This window comes from Equus przewalskii, chromosome 21, assembly GCF_037783145.1.
Source record: "Equus przewalskii isolate Varuska chromosome 21, EquPr2, whole genome shotgun sequence".
In the NCBI taxonomy this organism is placed as follows: Eukaryota; Metazoa; Chordata; class Mammalia; order Perissodactyla; family Equidae; genus Equus; species Equus przewalskii.
The window spans coordinates 22360690-22381561 of record NC_091851.1 but is presented as its reverse complement, the minus strand read 5'-3'; the positions used below and the strand labels follow the sequence as shown (position 1 = coordinate 22381561).

Here is a 20872-nt window from a genome sequence, read left to right as displayed (position 1 = left end):
GTCTGGAACAGTGATAAGTGTCCGTCATAAGTCTCTCTTGAACAGTGATGTGTAGCATAGGAAGTCACATCATCTCTTCAAACTTTCTTATCCTCATCTGTGAAGTGGAAGATACTATGTAACTTCACAGAGTTGCAAGTGCTAATATCTATACCGTAGTACTTAGTACAGAAACTGACACATGGTAGATTGCTGGTAAGTATGAACCGCCATTATTTTTGTCTCATTTCTTTTCCTCCCTTCCTCCGTTTATACTTTCCCTTCATTTTTCTTCCTCATCTTTTCTTTTGTTGTCATCATCTTCTTTTTTTTTAGTCCATGATGCCTAGTACAGGATTGGACATACAGTAAGTAATACTGACAGAGGGGGACATTCTACTGTCAGGAGGATAAAGACAAATGTTTAAAAAAGTATTCTTTATTTCTTGTAATTATGTATTAGTTTTCTCATTGCTTCCTTGCTTGCTTGAGTCATTCATTCATTCAAATTTGTCTTGCAAAAAAGGCCAACTGGCTCTAATTTGCCTTTGCTTCTCACTGGGAAGGAAGGCCTGCCTTGACATGGGTGCTGTTGGCAAATCTCTGACACTTACACAGAGTGCCCAACTGAGATACGTGATACATGTTAGCCTTCTGCCTGGCTGACCTCAGGTATGTCTCATCCCTTTTAGTTCACTGCACACAACCCTGGCCCATTTCCAAAACTAATAAAGGCAGGGCACTGCTCTGCCTCAGTGATCTTTGTTCAGTCCCCTGCAACACAACCCTCCATTCTCTCGGGAAATGTCAGTCATGAAGTCCTATTTAATGACCATTTCCATCCTTCTGATGCTGGTTCATAAGACTCCAGGTAATTCAGGCCTCTCTCAAAGGTTCTGGGGTCTTGCATGTGGTATTGGTATCTTGGTGATCTCTGAGATGACTCCTACTCACATATAGTAGGCACTACCTAAACCCTTTTTCTCATCTCAGATAGGTTGTGAATGTTACTCCAAAGGTCCATCTCATGTCAAGATCTCCCTTGGTTCTGCTCTGCCAAGACAAATTTAAGAGGTTGTTGCCCCTGCGGAGTGGAGTGTTGAAGCATGAAGTGTTTTAGATACTGCTGTCATTGGGATGGCAGCTCGATTTATGGGTTAACTGTGAGAGATTGGGTCCTCCTTTAGGAGGGATAAAGGGCAGTTTGGAGTTTGGAGAGCGAGTTGTGTTGGGGATGATATATGACCTTAGAGACAGAGTAATATTGGAAAAATGAGCTGGGATGAGGAGGGGTTGAGCAATTCTATCTGTAGACTTAGGCTGGACTATTGTTTTGGTGTAGTCTGGAGAGGGAATGGTATTCTTTGTTGAGTGGGGCTGGGGGTGGAGTTGGGTAGAACTGGGAGTTAGAGTAGAGTGAAATAGTTGTGCTTTGTTTTGGATTGATGTGAATTGGGGTTGGGTGGCTTGGCTAGTGTTAAGTTTGTGTTAAGTTTTATAATTGAGCCTTAGGTGGTTACCAGAAAGCATAGAGCTGGGACATGGAGTTAGGTGTTTGGTTCAAGCTAGGTTAAGTGTCTTATTCAAGCAGGGCATATGTGCGGTTTATCTGGGCAGGGGTTGGCTTAGCCTGGGTTTAGGGGTGATTGAGCTTGGATAAGACAGTCAAATTCATCAGAGCAGAGCTGTGGATGTTGAAATGGGGAGAATGAATGCTGGATGAAAGATATCCAGTAGTGTTTTCAAATTCTTAAAAAACTTTCTTGAGTGTGATTTACAGGGACACGGAAGAACAATTACCATAATTGTAGGCAGTGAGGATAAATGAAATCAGGAAGCTTGAATGTCCTTAAGTGTTTCCTGTCAAACCTTGGCAGGAGAAACATGGGAGTAGTTTCAACTCAGATCTGTAGAAAACCAAGGTTGTTTCTCCTTTCGTGGGACTGAGTTCAGTCACCGTGTCTAGTGTTTTCTCCTCCTCCCCTTTCTCCTCCTCTCCCTTTTCTCCTCCCCCTTCTCCTTCCCTTCCCCAGCTTCTTCCTACTTCGCATTCTCTTACCCCCTGTTTCTCATCCTTTGCCATCCTCTTTACTCGAGAGACACTTTTCTCATGTACAGTAAAGCACAGTTGCCACGTTGGAGTAGTGGTCAAAACCACAAGTGGGTTTGCAAAAAGAACAACAAAAAAGGAAGACAGCACTCTATGCTTCAAAAGTTGTACCTGGTGTTCCTTCCTTCATAATCATTTAATACTTTCACCTGGCAAAATTTATGGGCAGGAACTGTTCTGGACAACCTTTTCTGGGACAAAGTCATTTTTTCCTTTTATCACCCCAAATATATATATGTATATGAAATGAAACTGCTTGAAAGCCAAGACTGTTTTTTAAATCTATGTATTCCTGGTCTTGAGCTGAGTGCTTTGCACAGAGTAGGTTTTAGTAAATATTTATTGAGTGAATGAGTATGTAAATGACTTATGCCTAGTAAATATATACAGATAGGGACAACCTTAGAAGTTGGATGGGGAAGAATCATGTTTGGGGTGCACAGGTGGCAGAGAACTCATGTATCACTGGTTTTTGCTCTGGATGGAGCTGTTAGAAAGAATCTAGAGAGTATGGTTTTTTTAAATTATGATATTTTAATTTACTCTTAAAACAAGTCATGTGTGGGAAAATGAGCTGGGCAATGTCTATGGGTGATTGTGAGAAGGTCAGGCCGGGTTGTGGCTCTCACTTCAAGCAGGAGCCCATCAGTATTTTCTGGGAAACTCTTGCAAAGCACCCTTGCTCTAGCCTCTCCCAAGACCTATGGGATCAGACTCTCTAGAGACTTGATGTGAGTATACTTAAAAATTCCCTGCGTCATTATAAACTATGACACACCATATTAACCTTCTCCTTCACAAACACAGTTGAGATTTCCTGATCTGGTGCACTGTTCCATTCCCATTTCTCACATGGGGAGACTAGGTCCAGAGGGTCAGAGGCTACGCTGCGATTCAAAAGCTGGACTCCTCTGACTTCAATTTGAGGGTGGAGGGATCATCAAAGGTGACGTTAACTTGAATGTGGGTGGCACAGTTTGTCATGACAGGGGGAAACATAGCGTTATAACAGCAACAGGACTGAGAAACTCTACAAATGTCTTTGACAAGCCTTCTGTTTGTTTGTTTATTTCACCACTGTTAGCAGAATCCTTCAGGATTCTTGACCTGCTTTCCATGTAGAGAGAGTAAGGAAAAACCAGCTTGCCTGATCCTCATTCTTGGTATCTATGTTCTTATCCACCCTCTGGTGACTACAAAGAAGAGACCTTGGGTGCCCCAGTTTCCATCCAGTGTGTTTGGGAGAAAAGGAAAGCCCTCCAGCTCAGATGTTAGCCAGAAGAATGTGGGTGTCACTCTGGGGAACCCCTCTGCAGGACTCCTCCTCTTATAAGTAGGATGGTGCCAAAAGAGAGACAAGTTTCAGGATGAGGATGAGGATTAATGTAGTAAACACATTATCATGATAGAGAAGCATGGACAAAGGGTGCCATTTTTAACCTCCTTCCTCTGGTTCATCAGCAGTCTGGCTGATGTGGCAGCAATTGACTACCTTCTCTGTACTGGAGTGCCAATTTCCAGGGCAGTTCGTATGTACACCGACACCAAAAAGCTATGGGATATCTGCCACTGAGGCATTTTCTTTTCTCCTTTCTTTCCAGTTACCTTCTCTGACTTCACCTAAACTTGGAAAATTTTGCTTTCTCTTGTGAAAAATTTAGCAAAGGTTCTTTTTTTCCATGCAGGAAATAACATCAAGCTTGCTTTGTCCAATTTTTATTAATGTGAGTGGGCATTAGAGACCCCAGCATGCTTAGCACTGAGTACATGGCCTGGCATAGAATGAGTGCTCCTAAATGGATGTAGAATGAGGGGATAGGTGGATGGTTGGAAAGGTCCTTGAATGCTAAGCCATGAATTTTGGACTATCTATTGAAAGATGTAGAAGGCCCTATGCCTGCAGATATCATGCAGGAAGATGCCAGCCTCTCCTAGAAATCCTATCATATAGAGAGGCAGTGTGACACAGAGAGGAAAGAGCATGGACTTAATATTATGTAGATCAGAAATTGAATCCTATTCTTGAATCCTGTCCTTGGTCAAGGACAAGCTATGGAATGTGAACAGAGCAAGGTCTCTCTTTGAGCCTCAGTGTCTTCATCTAAAAAGTGGAGATAACAGCAGGCTTTTATGTATATGATAGACGCTGGACATATGGTAGTGATTGTTAGTATTATTTTCTTTCTAATGGCTCCTTTGTCTCTAAGAGTTCCAATACGTAACTAATACTATTGATGACTAATATTTATAGAATGCTGACTAAGTGTCAGGAACTTTTTCACTGGGATATTTTCAGCTGAAAAGGCTGTATACACATGCCCATATCTGGATGACTGATACATAGCTATCAATATTCACAAATAGGATTTAGCCATATGTGGAAGGTGTGGTACAGATTTGTACAGTGAGCACATGTGTATACGCTCAATTTATGTGTGACTGTGGACCTGTGAATAAAATCCCTTGTGCGTGTGGGCCTCTGTGTGTGCGCCAGTGTGCTGCCCATGTGTGTACATACATACTCACGTATGCCCATGTATGCCCATGTATGTACTTGTGCTGCCCATGTGTATACAGTATCTGTTCCTGTGGGGCCGAAGTACAGAGAGAGGCATATGTGGTACATGTTTGCTTAAATGTTTCAAAATATGTAGGCATACAGGGCCGCAAATACGTGTGTCCTGCTTCAGAGGAGATCCTGGCTGTCTCTAATGAGAGCTGTGTGTGAGGAGCAGGCATCTGTGGGCATTTGGGAACATGTCCAGTAGATGCTCACAGGGGCGCCCTTGAAGTCCTGGACCCTCAGGAAAAGACTTTCGTAGCAACAACACTGCCTAATCTTTAATTACTTCTTAGTATGTGGCAGATACTTTTCTGAGCATTCTGTATGTGTGAATTTAGTCATCACAAAAACACTAAGAAGTTGGCTATATTGTTATGCCCATTGTGACGACAACACAGTGGAAGGCTAGAGGACTGAAGTAACTTACTTAAGGATGAAGAGCTATAATGGCAGAGCCCAGATTTGAACTGAAGTGGTTTTGACTCCAGATCCCGTGCTTTGAATATTCTTAGGTCCTGTTATCTTTAAATCATGCCCCCCCCACCCCACTTGTATTATCACTGCTGCATAGAAACTAAACATGGCTATGTTTTTCCCAGGTGGCCTGTTCAAATCCAACTATGGCAAGAGCCAAGAGCCTTGGAATCCATGCCAGCTTTACCAAGGCATGTGCAGAAACACCTGCAGAAAACAGGAAATTCAATACTTTACCTGCCTAAATGAACAAAAGTGCTGCCTGAAATTTCCTGCAAAAACAGCCAGTTCTAACCACGCGAAGGAGGATTACAACTCTGCCTCCAACTAGTCAGTTACAAACACTTCAAGCTACCCTGAAACTTGAATATCACCAACCTTACTCTCTCCTGGAGTAATTCCTCCCCATTCTGGAACACCTTCTCCATAAAAATACATTCCCTCTCATGTGTGTGTCTTTCATCTATGACCAGTCATCACCGGACAGGGGAAGGTTAGGCTGGGAGCTGGGGAGCCACAGAGTATAGGAAAGGACACTCACCAAAAAAGCAAATAAGGGTGCAAGGGCAGCTCAGTAGATGTTGAGGGTACCAAGGAAGGGAGGAGATCACATTTCTGCTCAGCTTTGGTACCACAAAGAGGGTTGTGATACATTCTGGAGGCCGCAGAGGGAAGGTGACAACTGGATTGAGTCTGGATGATCCAGGCAACATGTAGAGGAGATCACTGAGTCCTCCGAGTAAACATTGTAGGATCGGGACAGAGACAATAGGGTTGCCTTTGATGTCCAGAGAACTATGCTGGTCTGTTTGTACGATGTGGTGTCCTCAGAAAGAACCAGAACCAGACAGATGGATGGATGGAATTGAGTGTAGGAATTTTTGGATAAATTAGGACAAAATTTTCTAAGCAGTAGAGCTTTTGGAAAGTGGAATATACGGGCTTGTCCCTGGGCATTCTTCCAGTTTTGAGGCTGGAGGACCATTTCTGGATGCAGGACAGAGGTGATGGTGGTTATGGTGTTAGAGAGGGATTTGGAACAGAAGTTGGACATTGTACTTGATAACCTTTAACATCCTTTCCTTCCTGAGTATTGAGGAATATTGCTTTCTCACTCCAAACTTAGCTCCAACTAATATTTGACATACAATGGAATTTTTGTTGTGTTACGTATACTCCTCTTCTTTGGCTAATGTCTCATCGCTCCTCCTCTTTGGATCCCAAATTCTAGAACTAGTGTTCCCAACTAAGTTCTCTAAGTTCCAGATTCCTAATTTCATCTCACCTAAGAGAAATATGGCTTTTGTGCTTATCATTTCAGTGAAATGGTCCTGGATTTGCTCACAAATGCCTTCCTTGTTGAAAAACTTGAGCATTCTTTGAGTTTTACCATTTACTTTCCTTCTAGCTACCATTTCACTGCGCTGCTCTCAGTCTTTCCTTGAAACCCTTGTTTGCCTTGGCTTCTGGTCTCTGGATCTTCTTGGTCATTTTGGGTGTTTCTTCTTCTGCCATCTGCCCCAAGGTGTTTCTTTGTCACCTTCCCTATTTTGTCTTTCTCTCTTTTTCACTAGAGACACATTACCTGCATTTTTCGTTATTAGACAAATGAAATCCCAGCCCAAACCAATGGATGAAAGGCCATGCACTAAATGACCAATTTATGCAGCTAGATTTTAATTTTTATGGGACTCAGAAATCTGACGGGAAAATTTAACGATGTTTGTATCTTTGAGACTCACTGACATTCAGATATGTTTGTCAGACAGGGGATAGATAGGGGCTTGGAAGAAGCCAGGTTTAAAGGAAGGGCGCAGAAACTTTGTGGCATAAGTAGCATGGTCAGACACAAATTTTAGTATCTGAAAGAAATTGTTGGTCCTGGGTTCAGCATTGTAATTGGAATATAATATTTCTAGACTTTTTACTTCAGCAGTACTTGTAGATGGAAAATGGTTGTATGGCTGTAGAATTCTGGATTTAAAGCACAGATTTCCATTTCTCTGGTTTCTCCATGTCTTAGAGAAGGAAACATGAATATGGAGTCAGGAGGATTTGTTCTCTGTTCCCCATTACTGCTCAGAAGCTATGTGATCTTGGGAAAGTTCTGTATTTATATATTCAACCCAGACAACATCTCAGTTCCAGACTCACATATTGAGTTACGTATTTATGTCTTCTTGGATTTCTCAGCCATCTAGGACTCAAAATATCCTAAACTGAATCCCAAATCTGTTTGCCTGGCTTTTCCTTTGTCTTCCCTTTTCAGTCACTGACATCTACAATTTGTTCTGTTGCCCAGTTCAGAAACTTGGGAGTCATTCTTGACCTCCCCAATTCATCTTGAGTCACCACGTCCAAACCAATAAAATGTGTTTTACATCCAACTCTCAAAATGATCTCAATTTAATGATGAAATTAGCCTTTACATAATCAAAAGTAGAGGATTCACTGTTCTTAAAGTGAAAAATCTTAACTACTTAAGAAACCATTAATGTTTTATTCGCTTGAATGTACATTTTGACTCCTTTAGAGGGACCTTCTATGTCATAGTCCCCTTTGCTCCTCTCAACAACTAATGTGATTTTTTTTTTTTCCAATGTGCATTTGTCTATCTTTATTTTGATTGTTAATAGTACTCCCATCAAGTAATGTCATCAAAATTTGCTATTTTATTAGACCCACTTCATTCTCCACAGCATAGCATCAGTTTCTCTCATTTTTCCTTCTTGAGTTTCACTTTCTCCACTGCTCATCAACACAAATCTTATAGGGATTTTTAGGTAAATTAAGTTATAAAAGAAAGCCTGTAATTTTGATGTGTTAAGCAGCAAGGATGAAGCGATTCCCCGTTTCTGGCTGATGGACATTCTCTTCCTTCCTTCCTGAAAAACAGTTCTAATAAATGGTATACACTTATTTTAAATAGTTGAGTCTGGTCATGCTTGTGCCACAATTTGGCATAGTGTGTAAGATCCTAAGAAGAGTGGAGGTGGAGTACAGGATGTGGACTCAATTCACACATGGCCTGACTTTCAGATCCTCCTTCATATTCCCTTCTGTGGCCTGGAGAGTCCACGACTCCATCCTTGAGCTCAGAAATGCTTTGTCTTTCAGGTAGGGACTATAAACTGTGTTTGACTGTAGTTTTTGCCAGTCTGTTAACCCTTACTGCCTATACCTGAGAAAAATCAAGTCTGTTGTTGTTTAGACTCCATTCTGTGAGGTCCTCAGTCAAATGATCAAGGAGAAATTCCCGTCTTGTTTAGCTAATTTTAAATGACAATAGTATCACTTAGTATAATCGGAATTGGTGACCAGAGATTACCTCCAAACTAGTGGGTTTTTTTCTGCTTTATTCTGAGTGCAGGATGTTCCAAAATATCTAAGAGAGAGATTTGGAAATCTCCAATTTTGGTCAGAAAGTAGTCATGATATTCGTGGAAAAAAGAGGCTTACTAAAAGAGATCAAAATTCTAAATTCTCGAGACAGCCCTGATGACCTAGAGGTTAAAGTTCGGTGCTCTCGTCACTTCGGTGGCCAGGGTTCGGTTCCGGGTCTCAGAATCACACCACTCATCTGTCAGTAGCCATGCCGTCTGTGATGGCAGCTCTTGGAGAAGAAACAGAAGGACTTACAACTAGAATATACATCCATGCTCTGGGGCTTTGGGAAGGAAAAAATAAAAAGAGGAAGATTGGCAACAGATGTTAGCTCAGGGTGAATTTTTCCCACGGGGAAAAATACTCTAAGTCCTCTCCTTTACAGATATGTATATGAGAGGTTGAAAAACATCATTAATGAACCTCAAAGCGGGAAAAAAAAGACCCTTAATAGCCTTTTCAGATACACACAAACAACAACAACAAAAAAAACCACCCAAGTCCCCAAAACATTTGTACTTGTTTTCAGACTTAAAAACCAACCTATTACCAGAGTTTCTACGTGGCTCCAGATTTTCTGCAACAAGATTCCAGAAACTCTATTAAATTGCCTCGATATAAGATTAAGCCCCCAAAGCATTCTTATAACTTCTTAGTTCTTTAAAGGAATATACCCTAGAAATAATGGTAAGTAGATGTTGTTCCTTTAGATTAAATACACCAAAGACCTTTCACTAGGTTTACTGTAGTTTATGGAAATTAACTCTCCTGCTGTCCAAAACATAATAGATCAAGAGAGAGAACTCTCTGCTCAGAGTTTGTTTAGGATTATAAAGGGTGAAGGAGGAAAGGAATTGATCATATATTAACGTCAAAACTGAATCTAGAAGGAGGCATCGAATAGATGCTAGTACTAAATACGTGTAACGAGCAATTCCGTGTCAACATCCAAAGTAATCTCTATTTCATAGAGAAAAGGGTTTATTTCGTTCAAAGACAAAACGAAACGTCACCCCAAACAAAAGCATTTTGGAGCATTACACATGTGTTATAAGTTTTTTGAAATAAAATTATGTTCAGAAGATATTCTATCAAAAAATTGTTAAGAAAAATTATTCAATATTTGGAAATAAGTGAAAAAGTGCTGGAAATAACCTAACAGATCCTCCTGGGATTATAATTCCATTAGGGGTGTGTATTTTTGAACAACTTCCCATTGACTAGGCTATTTTAAAACTTTGTACCGGTAGAGGTTAACTTACAGAAAACTGATGTCATTGCAAAAATTGTTTTTTTGAGAGTCATGCGAACCGTTCCCATACATAACAATCAAAGGGACAAGATGCAGTTGACGCAACTGGATGCACTTGATTTTCTGTTTGGTGGGAAATGTTACAGTTTCTTGCCCTTTAGGATATTAGATAGGTTTAGATCTATTTGCAAATTTATTTCAGAGTTCTTTTGACTGATTATATTCATCGTTATTCCTGTGAACTAATCTTAACATCTAACTGGTTTCTTCATTTTTATGAGTTGAATGAAATCATTGACATTTGCTCATTTTATATTTGCATGTATCATGTTTTTAACTTTACAAGTTTATATTATGCTTTATACTTTCTCATAATAAAGGCACGTATGATGAAAGTATGAAATGTGTGGAATTTTTGTTTGTGGTTTGGAGTTTTTTTGCAAGAAACACAGAGGAATAGCAAATGTCTTAGTATGACACAAAATTGTATAAAGTAAACTGTTTTTAGACTAATAATACATTTTTTCTAGTAGAGTTGTAAAATCATAAAGAAAAATTTAATTTTGGCCTGATATAACCAAGCTACAGATCAATAATTGACACGGTATTTGGGCCTCAGATAAGCGTCTCCCCACTGAATGGGACCACTCTGTTGTTAATGTAGTCAAGTTTACCAGTCTTCTATTTAATGGTGGCATTTTATGTGTTTTTCAAAAGAAATTCTTTCCTACAACAAGGTCAGAATGATATTAATCTAAGTTTTAAAAATATTTTAGTTTGCTTGTTTGTCTTTGTAGCTCCAGATGTTCCCAGAGGGTCTGTAACGCAGATGGTATTCAGTAAATATTTGTGGATAAATGAAAGAAATTAACAATTTTCAGCTTTGCTTTCATCACCTACAATTTCTTTTCTTTGCTGAGGAAGATGTTGCTGAGCTAACATCCACGCCAAGTTTCCACTATTTTTGTGTGTGTGGGACACCACCACAGCACAGCCGGTCAGTGGAGTAGGTGCGTGTGGAGTGGAGTGGAGATTCAAGCCTGCAAACCCTGGCTGCCGAGGCAGAGCATGTGGAACTTCAACCACCCCACCATGGGGCCAGGCCCTCATCACCTACAATTCTTAAAAAATTTACTTCTCTTACTAAATTTTTTATCTGGGGCATATCATGAGGCAGGAATGTAATTGCATTTTCCCGATAGGTTTGACCGAGCTTTACAGCTCCACTAATTGACTAGTCTCTCTTTTTCCCACTGATTTCTCACCTATGTCCTTCATATATCAATATTCCTTATACACATGGTCTATTTCTGGGGTCCCTATTTTGCTCCATTGCTCCATTATGTTGATCCCTGCATCAATGTTTCTCTATCTTAACGGCCACAGTCATATAAATAGTTATAATACATGGTGGGTTAAGTCACCATCCTGATTATTTCTCTTCAGAAGTTTCCTGGCAATTCTTGACTTTTTATCCTCTATATAGTTTTTATTCACTTTTTAAAAATTTTATAAAAATATACTGGGCTTTTGGTTGGCATTACATTGACTCTGTTGGGATTTTGATTGATGTTACATCAAATTAGCAGACCAATTTGGGAAGAAGTAATATCTTTACAAAATTATGCCCTAATATTCTTGATCGTGGACTATTTATCCATTTATTTAGGATCTTTTAATGACTCCCAGTGGAATCCCATCTCAAGATTTGGCTTCTAGGTTTTCCGAGTTTAATAAAGAGAAGAGCATGTAAGGCCTTTAATTGCCAAGGCTGGAAGTGAGTTACACTAACATAAATGACTATAAATACTAATATAAGTGACTTAAGTCGTTTCTCTCCTCATACCAGTGATTAGACTTGCACTGCCAAGAAACCACAAGACTTTACTGAAAATTCTTTGACTTTCTGAGAATTAGAACAACTTAGAGTCAACCCACCTGGAGCAGGAGGCAGGCTTTAAAGGCAGTGCCACCTCAAAGGGAGGTATGCTCCCTAGCTTTAGATTTGGCCAGGAAGAACACTGGATGAGGTGAAGCCTTCCAAAATGTGGAACCAGGGTCCATAGAGAACAATGACAACAAAGATTTTTTCCCAGAGAACCTGCACCTCTTAAATAAAATTTCCCCATTCTCACGGTCGTGGCATCTGCCATGCCTGAGCTACTTAGATTCAGAATTTGGTATGCCATGGACCACTGAATTCTGTGTGTCTTCTAGTCTTCTCTTTTTTTGTAGTCTTTGTTGTAGTTGTCTTGTCATCATTTTAAATAGAGTGTGTGTATCAGTGGAAGGAACAGAGATCTTGTCTTTTGGTTTATAGGTCACTGGAGTAAGAGGAAGTCATTGTGAGGAGATGGACTAAGAAAAAGTAATTGTGAAGACTGATTGCCTCGAGATCCTGGATTTTTGAGCTGGAGGTGGTGACTGGAGAAGACTGGCTTGTCCCACCTGGGGAGGGGCAATTTTCCACACATGGGAGGAAGAGTGAAATGCAAATTTTGTAGACTGAGGCAAAAATGGCTAGATAAACTTAAATTCCATTTTTCCTTCCTGGGTTCCTAGGAAGAATACACGTTCCAGCGTTCCTTACGGTTAGTTAGCTAGGGGCCACGTCACTAGTTCTTCCAATGGAATATGGACGAAAATAAGATATGCCACTTTAAGACCTTCCTCCTGAAAGCTCTTGTGACTCATTAGCTTTCCCAAAGCCATTATTGTGCAACTGGAAGTAAAGTACTTAAGGATGGCACAGCCACAAAATGGGAAGGATCAAGACACCTGAGTCACCACCTGGAATCACCATCCTGAGTCTTCCAGGAAAGTCAGCTGACCAGCAATGGAGTATGATGTGAGCAAGAAAAGAACTTTTATTTTCTTGAACCAATGAGATTTTGGAGTTTTTTTGTTTTTTGTTTTTTTTTGTGGCAACTAGTATTAATTATCCTAATCCATGTACTTTAAATGACCCTTGGAGGAGATTCTAGGCATCCCAGTGAAGGACACAGAAATCCTATCTTATCACCTGGTTGACTCTAGATTCCTGGTGTTCCATTTCCATTTATAAGAATGTTCACATGAATGTGTTAGATCACTTTAATTTACAATTTCTTGTAGGAGTTATCTGTTGGATGAGAGGATGCACAGAGGCTGGCTGGTGGATTTTCCTGGGAGATAATAGGGTTGTTTAGAGCAAACTATGACCTCCCTTGCTAGAAAATTTTCCCTTTTTCACATGTTATTTTCTTTTATTAACCAAATTTTCAGTATTTTCTGCAGCTTTCATAACTGTTTTAGCTGGTTTTCTGTCTCTACAGCCTGAAAAGTGAAAGGAAAACCACAGTGATTTCAAGTTATCAATGATTCAATCATCCTAATAAATTTAATAATAAATGTGAAAAAGGAACTGTAAACTTACTAACAACTCTGGGCAGTAAATATGATTATGTATGTAAGACATCTAGTACAAGGCTTGGTATATACCTATTTCCTTGTATCTCGGACACATATTTTCTTGCACATTTTAATACTTGTGAAATTTGCATGTATTCTACCATCAATTTTTTTTAACTTTTTATTAAGATTATGATAGTTTACAACCTTGTGAAATTTCAGTTGTACATTATTGTTAGTCATGTTGCAGGTGCACCACTTCTCCCTTTGAGCCCTCCCCCCACCCCACCTTTCCCCTGGTAACCACCAATCAGTTCTCTTTGTCTATATGTTAACTTCCACCTATGAGCGGAGTCATACAGAGTTCATCTTTCTCTATCTGGCTTATTTCACTTACCATAATACCCTCAAGGTCCATCCATGTTGTTGTCAATGGGATGATTTTATCCTTTTTTATGGTTGAGTAGTATTCCATTGTATATATATATATATATATATATATATATATATATACCATATCTTCTTTATCTAATCATCAGTTGATAGGCACTTAGGTTGCTTCCATGTCTTGGCTATTGTAAATAATGCTGCGATGAACATAGGGGTGCATGGGTCTCTTTGAATTGCTGATTTCAAATTCGTTGCATAGATACCCAGTAGTGGGATGGCTGAGTCATAAGGTATTTCTGGTTTTAATTTTTTGAGAAATCTGCATACTGTTTTCCATAGTGGCTGCAACAGTTTGCATTCCCACTCTACCATCAATTTTAATAGGACCTTGTTTATTACCTCACATTGGAACAAGTTGTAAGTTACATGCTTAATGAAGTTAAAAAATATAACCAACACTACGGTATTTTAATAAGCCTTGAAATTGTATTGTGAATCTTGAAATTGTTAAAGTGGTCAAGGTCACCTATAGAGGTTCTAAATAGCAGTTTGGGAATATGATCCTATACATAATTGCCAGGAAATAAAACTTTCTACTTTAATCTTTTAATGATGTCTTATATACTTTTTAAATGATAAAAGGATATCCAAGAATGAGATTGTTCCAAAAGATATAATTTTTTGCAGGCACACAGAAAATACAAGGCATCATAGTTAAGCTGATGGATAACTGAGTAAAAATTAAGCTGTAAGTCACATTCCTGAGTATATTACATTTCGTTACATTATTTTTGGCATGTAACTGAGCCAAGTTAAATGGATCTATTTTTATATGCCTCTCTAGATCCCCTTGACCTCAGCTACTTCTCAGGCCTTTGGCCATTTGCTCACAGGACAGCCCAGATCACCACTGCCGTGACCTCAACTACATTCACCAGCTGGAATAAGGATTGGGCTCCTGCATGATGCCTGCATCATGCCAGCGTGGTGGGAACTGCAGCAGCTTCAGTACATAAGCCTGATCTGAGCAAATCCATCGGGCCTCTGACTGCTTTCACCATTTCTGGAGAAGTGCCACCATTTCTGGAGAGGGGCTGTTTGATAAAACTTGGAAGAGTAGAGGAGTTAATGCCCTTGAGGCAAATTTTGCCCAAGGAGAGAAGAAGCCAGCAGTTATGTTCTTCTCTCCTTATCTCCCTGATAAACTGTTCTGATTGGTGAAGCAACCGATTATGTTTTCTCCTGAAGCTATGGAAAGCTTGGTAATGCATCTTTCCTAGTGTCCATCTCTGCCCTGGGTTTATCATCCCAAATGAAGCGTTAGCACACGAGCTTTGCCTTAGACTCTGCTTTCTGGGGCAGTGGTTTTCAAATTTGTTAGAGCCCAGATTGCTGGGCCCATTTGCAGAATTTCTGGTTCAGTAGGTCTGGGATAGAGCCCAAGAATTGGTATCGCTAACAAGTTCCTAGGTAATGCTGATGCTACTGGTTCACCAGTCAAATTTTAAGAACCAGTGTTCATGGGAATCCAGGGTAAGACGATTAATATCAGTAGTGGTCCTGGAAAACAGTTTTGGATTGTATTTGAAGTTGGATGTTCCACCTGTCTGAAAGGAATAAGGATCCTGTTGTTAGTGATAAACAGGGTGGGAAATAACCCCTGGTGGGTAGCGGCATCACTATTACTAAAACTTCCCCCTGTTTAAATGGGATGAAAAGTGGGTGGACAATAATGCATTGCAAGGAGCTGGCCCCATGGCCCAGTGGTTAAGTTTGCATGCTCTGCTTCAGTGGCCCATGGTTTCGCCAGTTTGGATCCTTGGTGTGGACCTAGCACCACTCATCAAGCCACGCTGAGGCAGTATCCCACAAGCAGAACTACAGGGATCTACAACTAGAATACACAACTATGTACTGGGGGGCTTTGTGGAGAAGAAGAAGAAGAAAAATAGATTTGCATCAGATGTTAACTCAGGGCCAATCTTTAAAAATAATAATAACAATAATGCATTACAAGATAAAGTGGCTGCTACTCCAGCCTAGCATGAGGCAATGATAATTAAAAGGATTGTGGTGTGGAGTTGCTAATAGAAATGATAGTTTTGAAAAGAGAAAATGATAGGCTCAAGGCAACTAATGACCAAGCTAAGACATGTTCTGAAAGCCAGAAGACTTCTCTGGCAGATGTAAGGGAGACCCTTCTGCAGCTACAGACATTGTGCTGAGATTAAGGTTTAGGATCTAATTATAAAGCTGGAAGGGTGGAAAGGAGACTAAATGTACAGGCTCCATGGGCATCTTATGTCAAAGCCAAGACCTTGATAGGGAAAATGCTGGACCCTCTGATCTGGGATGGGACACTTGGAGGGAAGAGTCTGAGAATTCTAAAGCCCCAGGTTCCTCTAAACTATGTATTCTAGTCAGTAGAAGCAGATGATGGCAGGGCTTTTGTCCAGAATCCTAAAAGGTTGCATGGTGATTAACCTATTGGGGCCCATCAAAGCCTCCAAAAGTATTCCCATCTGCCACTGATACTTCAAGCACCATTGTATCTGATGGATCAGATGGCCCACATGGCAGAGCAGCTTGCACAATAGCCTAGACACGTTACAGAGCATTATCCTATTCTGGGCTCCCCTCAAAACTAAGCCTCTTTGTGAGTCTTCAGTAAATGAGCCAAAGCAACACACCAAAATAAGGAATTTCTTGCCTCCAAAATCCACAGAGACACACTAGGCATTGTGCTTCTTTCTTGGTTGCAGGAGAGACAAGAGGCAACAACTTATCCTTCACCTTAGAAGGGACTTTTGGGTATGCCCCACACCATTGGGCCCCTAGAAATTTCACTGAGGTAGAAGAGCTTTGAATTGTGCTTGGATTTATTTCCCACTCTCTGACACACAAATGTCTTACCAATAAGTCTAGAGCAGTTGCTACTTCTTGCTCAGCAAGTCCAATCAGCATGATTGTATCAATTACGTATTATACAATCATGTATGATTGTGCCAATCATGTTACATCAATGTAACACATTAGTGTGATATCTTCTGGAAGGGAAAGGTAAGAATAAAGGGGCAACAAAGTCAGCAGAATGAGGGAAATAATAAAAATCAGAACAGAAATAAATGAAATAGAGACTTTAAAAAAGTAGAAAGGACTAATGAAACTAAGAGCTGATTCTTTGAGAAGACAAACAAAATTGACAAACTCTTAGCCAGACTAGCCTAGAAAAAAAGAAGTTTCAAATAAATAAAATTAGAAATGAAAAAGGAGAAATTACAACAGATATCAGAAATACAAAGGACTGTAAGAGAATATTATGAAAAACTATATGCCCACAAATTGGATAACCTACAAGAAATGGATAAATTCTTAGACTCATACAACCTCCCAAAATTGAATCAAGAAGAAATAGAGAATCTGAGTAGACCAATCGCAAGTAAGGAGATTGAAACAGTAATTAAAAACCTCTCCAAAACCAAAAGTCCAGGACCAGATGGCGTCTCTGGAGAATTCTAGCAAACATTCAAAGAAGATTTAATACCTATCCTTCTCAAACTATTCTGAAAAATTGAAGAAGATAGGATGCTCCCTAACTCATTCTATCAGGACAACATTACCTGATACCAAAACCAGCAAGGACAACACAAAGAAGGAAAATTACAGGCCAATATTGTTGATGAACATAGTTGCAAAAATCTTCAACAAAATATTGGTAAACTGAATACAACAATGCATTAAAAGGACCATACCCCATGATCAAGTAGGATTTATTCCAGGGATGCAGGGGTGGTTCAACACCCACAAATCAATCAATGTGATACAACAGATTAACAAAATGAGGAATAAGAATCACATGATCATCTCAATAGATGCTGAATAAACATTTGACAAGATCCAACATCCATTTATGATAAAAGCTCTCAATAAAACGGATATAGAAGGAAAGTACCTCAAAATAATAAAGGTCATATATGACAAACCTACAGCCAACATCATACTTAATGATGAAAAACTGAAAGCCATCCCTGTGAGAATAGGAACAAGACAAGGGTGCCCATTCTTGCCACTCTTATTCAACGTAGTACTGGAAATTTTGGCCAGAGCAATTGGGCAAGAAAAAGAAATAAAAGGAATCCAAATTGGAAAGGAAGAAGTGAAACTCTCACTGTTTGCAGATGACATGATTCTATATACAGGAAACCCTAAAGAGTCCATCAGAAAACTATTAGAAATAATCAACTAGATATTCTATGCTTATGGGTCAGAAGAACAAACATAGTTAAAATGTCCACACTACCTAAAGCAATCTACAGATTCATTGCAATTCCAATCATAATCCCAATGACATTCTTCACAGAAATAGAACAAAGAATCCTAATATTTATATGGAACAACAAAAGACCCCGAATAGCCAAAGCAATCCAGAGAAAAAAGAACAAAGCTGGAGGTATCACAGTCTCTGACTTCAAAATATACTACAAAGCTAGGGTAATAAGAACAGCACAGTACTGGCACAAAACCAGTCACACAGATCAATGTGTACTTGCAGAATCAAAAGCCCAGAAATAAAACCACATATCTGCAGATAGCTAATCCTCGACAAAGGAGCCAAGGCCATACAATTGAGAAAGGAAAATCTGTTCAATAAATGGTGTTGGGAAAACTGAACAGCCGCATGCAAAAGAATGAAAGTAGACCATTACCTTTCACTACACACAAAAAATTAACTCAAAATGGATTAAAGACTTGAAGGTAAGACGTGAAACCATAAAACTTCTAGAAGAAAATATAGGCAGTATACTCTTTGACATCAGTCTTAGAAAGATCTTTTCCAATACCATTTCTACTCAGGCAAAGGAAACAAAAGAAAAAATAAACAAATGGGACTTCATCAGACTAAAGTGCTTCTGCAAGGCAATGGAAATGATGAGCAAAATGAAAAGATAACCCACCAATTGGGAGAAAATATTTGCAAATCATATATCTGACAAGGGGTTAATTTCCAAAATATGTAAAGAACTCATAAAACTCAACAACAAAAAAAACAACCTGATCAAAAAACAGGCAAAGGAAATGAACAGATGTTTTTCCAAAGAAAATATTCAGATGGCCAACAGGCACATGAAAAAATGCTCATCATCACTAATCATCAGGGAAATGCAAATCAAGACTACAATGAGATATCACCTCACACTTGTTAGAATGACTATAATCACCAAGGTAAAAAACAACAAATCTTGGAGAGGATGTGAAGAAAGGAGAACCCTCATACACTGCTGGAGGGAACCCAAACCAGTGCAGCCACTATGGAAAACAGCATGGATATTTCTCAAAAAATTAAAAATAGAAATACCATATGAGTCAGCCATCCCACTACTGGGTACTTATCCAAACAACTTAAAATCAATGATCCGAAGAGGCTTATGCATCCCTACGTTTATTGCAGCATTATTCACAGTAGCCAAGAAGTGGAAACAACCCAAGTGCCCATCAATGGATGATTGGATAAAGAAGATGTGGTATATATATACAATGGAATTCTATTGCGTCATAAAAAAGGTGAAATCTACCCATTTGCAACACCGTGGATGGACCTTGAGGGTATGACGTTAAGCAGAGTAAACCAGACAGAGAAAGACAAATACTGCATGATTTCACTTATATATGGAAGATAAACAAACACATGGACAAAGAGAACAGATTAGTGGTTACCAGAGGGGAAGAGGGTTTAGGGGTAGGCACAAGGGGTAAAGGGGCACATATATATAGTGACTGACAAATAATAACGTACAACTGAAATTTCACAATGTTATAAACTATCATGACCTCAATAAAATAAAAAAAATACTAAACAGAAGAAGTCCTCTACCAAAGAGATTGAAATTATAAAAGAGACCCAGACAAAAGTTCTGGAGCTGAAAAATTCAATGAATGAGACAGAGAATGCAATAGAGAGCATGGGCATTAGGGCAGACAATATGGAACAAAGAAAAAATGACTTGGAGGATAAGAATATGCAAATAATACAGTTAAAAGAGGATTGGGAACTAAGATTTTTAAAAGTTGAAAAGCCTACAAGAGCTATTGGAATTGTTGAAAGTGAAGGAGAAATAAAAGCTTTCCCACACAAACAAAAGCTGAGGGAGTTCACCACCACTAGACTTGCCTTGCAACAAATGCTGAAAGGAGTTCTTCAAGCTGAACTGAAAAGACATGAATAATGGACATCAAGACATCTAAAAGTACACACATGCTGGAAAAGTGAAGAATAGACACTCAAAATTAGAAAACTGTAACTCTGTATTAAAATGGTGTATTAACTACTTAACTATAATATAAAGGTTAAGGGAAAAGCGTATTAAAATAACTATAGTTACTATAATTTGTTAATGAATACACAACACAAAAAGAGGGAAATTGTGACATCAACAATATAAAAGGGGGGCCGGCCCTGTGGCTGATTGGTTAAGTTTGTGCACTCCACTTTGGCAATCCAGGGTTTCACTGGTTCGGATCCTGGGCAAGGACATGGCACCACTCATCAAGCCATGCTGAGGTGGCGTCCCACATGCCACAACTAGAAGGATCCACAACTAGAATATACAACTATGTATTGGGGGGCTTTGGGGAGAAGAAGGAAAAATAATAAGAAAAATAAAATCTTTTAAAAAATATAAAAGGAGAAGTAAAAGAGTGGAGTCTTTATAGGCAAACAAAGATAAGTTGCTATCAGCATAAAATGGACAGTTTTATCTATGAGATGTTTTGTGTAAGCGTCATGGTAACCACAAAGCAAAAATCTAGAGTAGCTTCTTGAAACATAAAAAAGAGAGGGAGGGGACAGAGCATACCACCACGGAAAACAACCAGTTTTCAAAGTAGGCAGAAGTAGAGAGGAAAAGAAACAATGGAAATAGAAAACAAAACAAAAAAACCCAAAAACCAGAAAGCAATCAATAGACGGCAGTAGTAAGTCCTTGCATATCAATAATGACTCTAAATGTAAGTTCACCAATCAAAAGGTACATAGTGGTTAAATGGATGAGAAAACAAGACCCAACTATATGTTGCCTACAAGAGACTCACTTCAGCTCTAAAGACTCAAAGTGAACAGATGGAAGAAGATATGCCATGCAGGTAGAAATCAAAAGAAAGTGAAAATAGCTATATTTATATCGGACAAAATAAGACTTTAAGCCAAAAATAGTATCAAGAGACAAAAAGATCATTATGTAATGATAAAGGGGTCAATACATCAAGAAGATAGAACTATTGTAAATATATATGCACCCAACATTGGAGCACCTAAATATATTAAGCAAATTCT

The 20872-nt window shown here is 39.2% G+C and overlaps 1 protein-coding gene across 1 annotated transcript; it reads left to right on the top strand.

Moving 5' to 3' along the window:
• The first annotated feature begins 693 nt into the window (after positions 1-693).
• Positions 694-5573, top strand: DEFB116 (defensin beta 116). The gene is made up of 2 exons (XM_070587995.1): positions 694-850; positions 5252-5573. Exons 1-2 carry the CDS (start codon positions 784-786, stop codon positions 5455-5457), a joined length of 273 nt encoding a protein of 90 aa, XP_070444096.1. The 5' UTR covers positions 694-783; the 3' UTR covers positions 5458-5573.
• The last annotated feature ends 15299 nt before the right edge of the window (positions 5574-20872 follow it).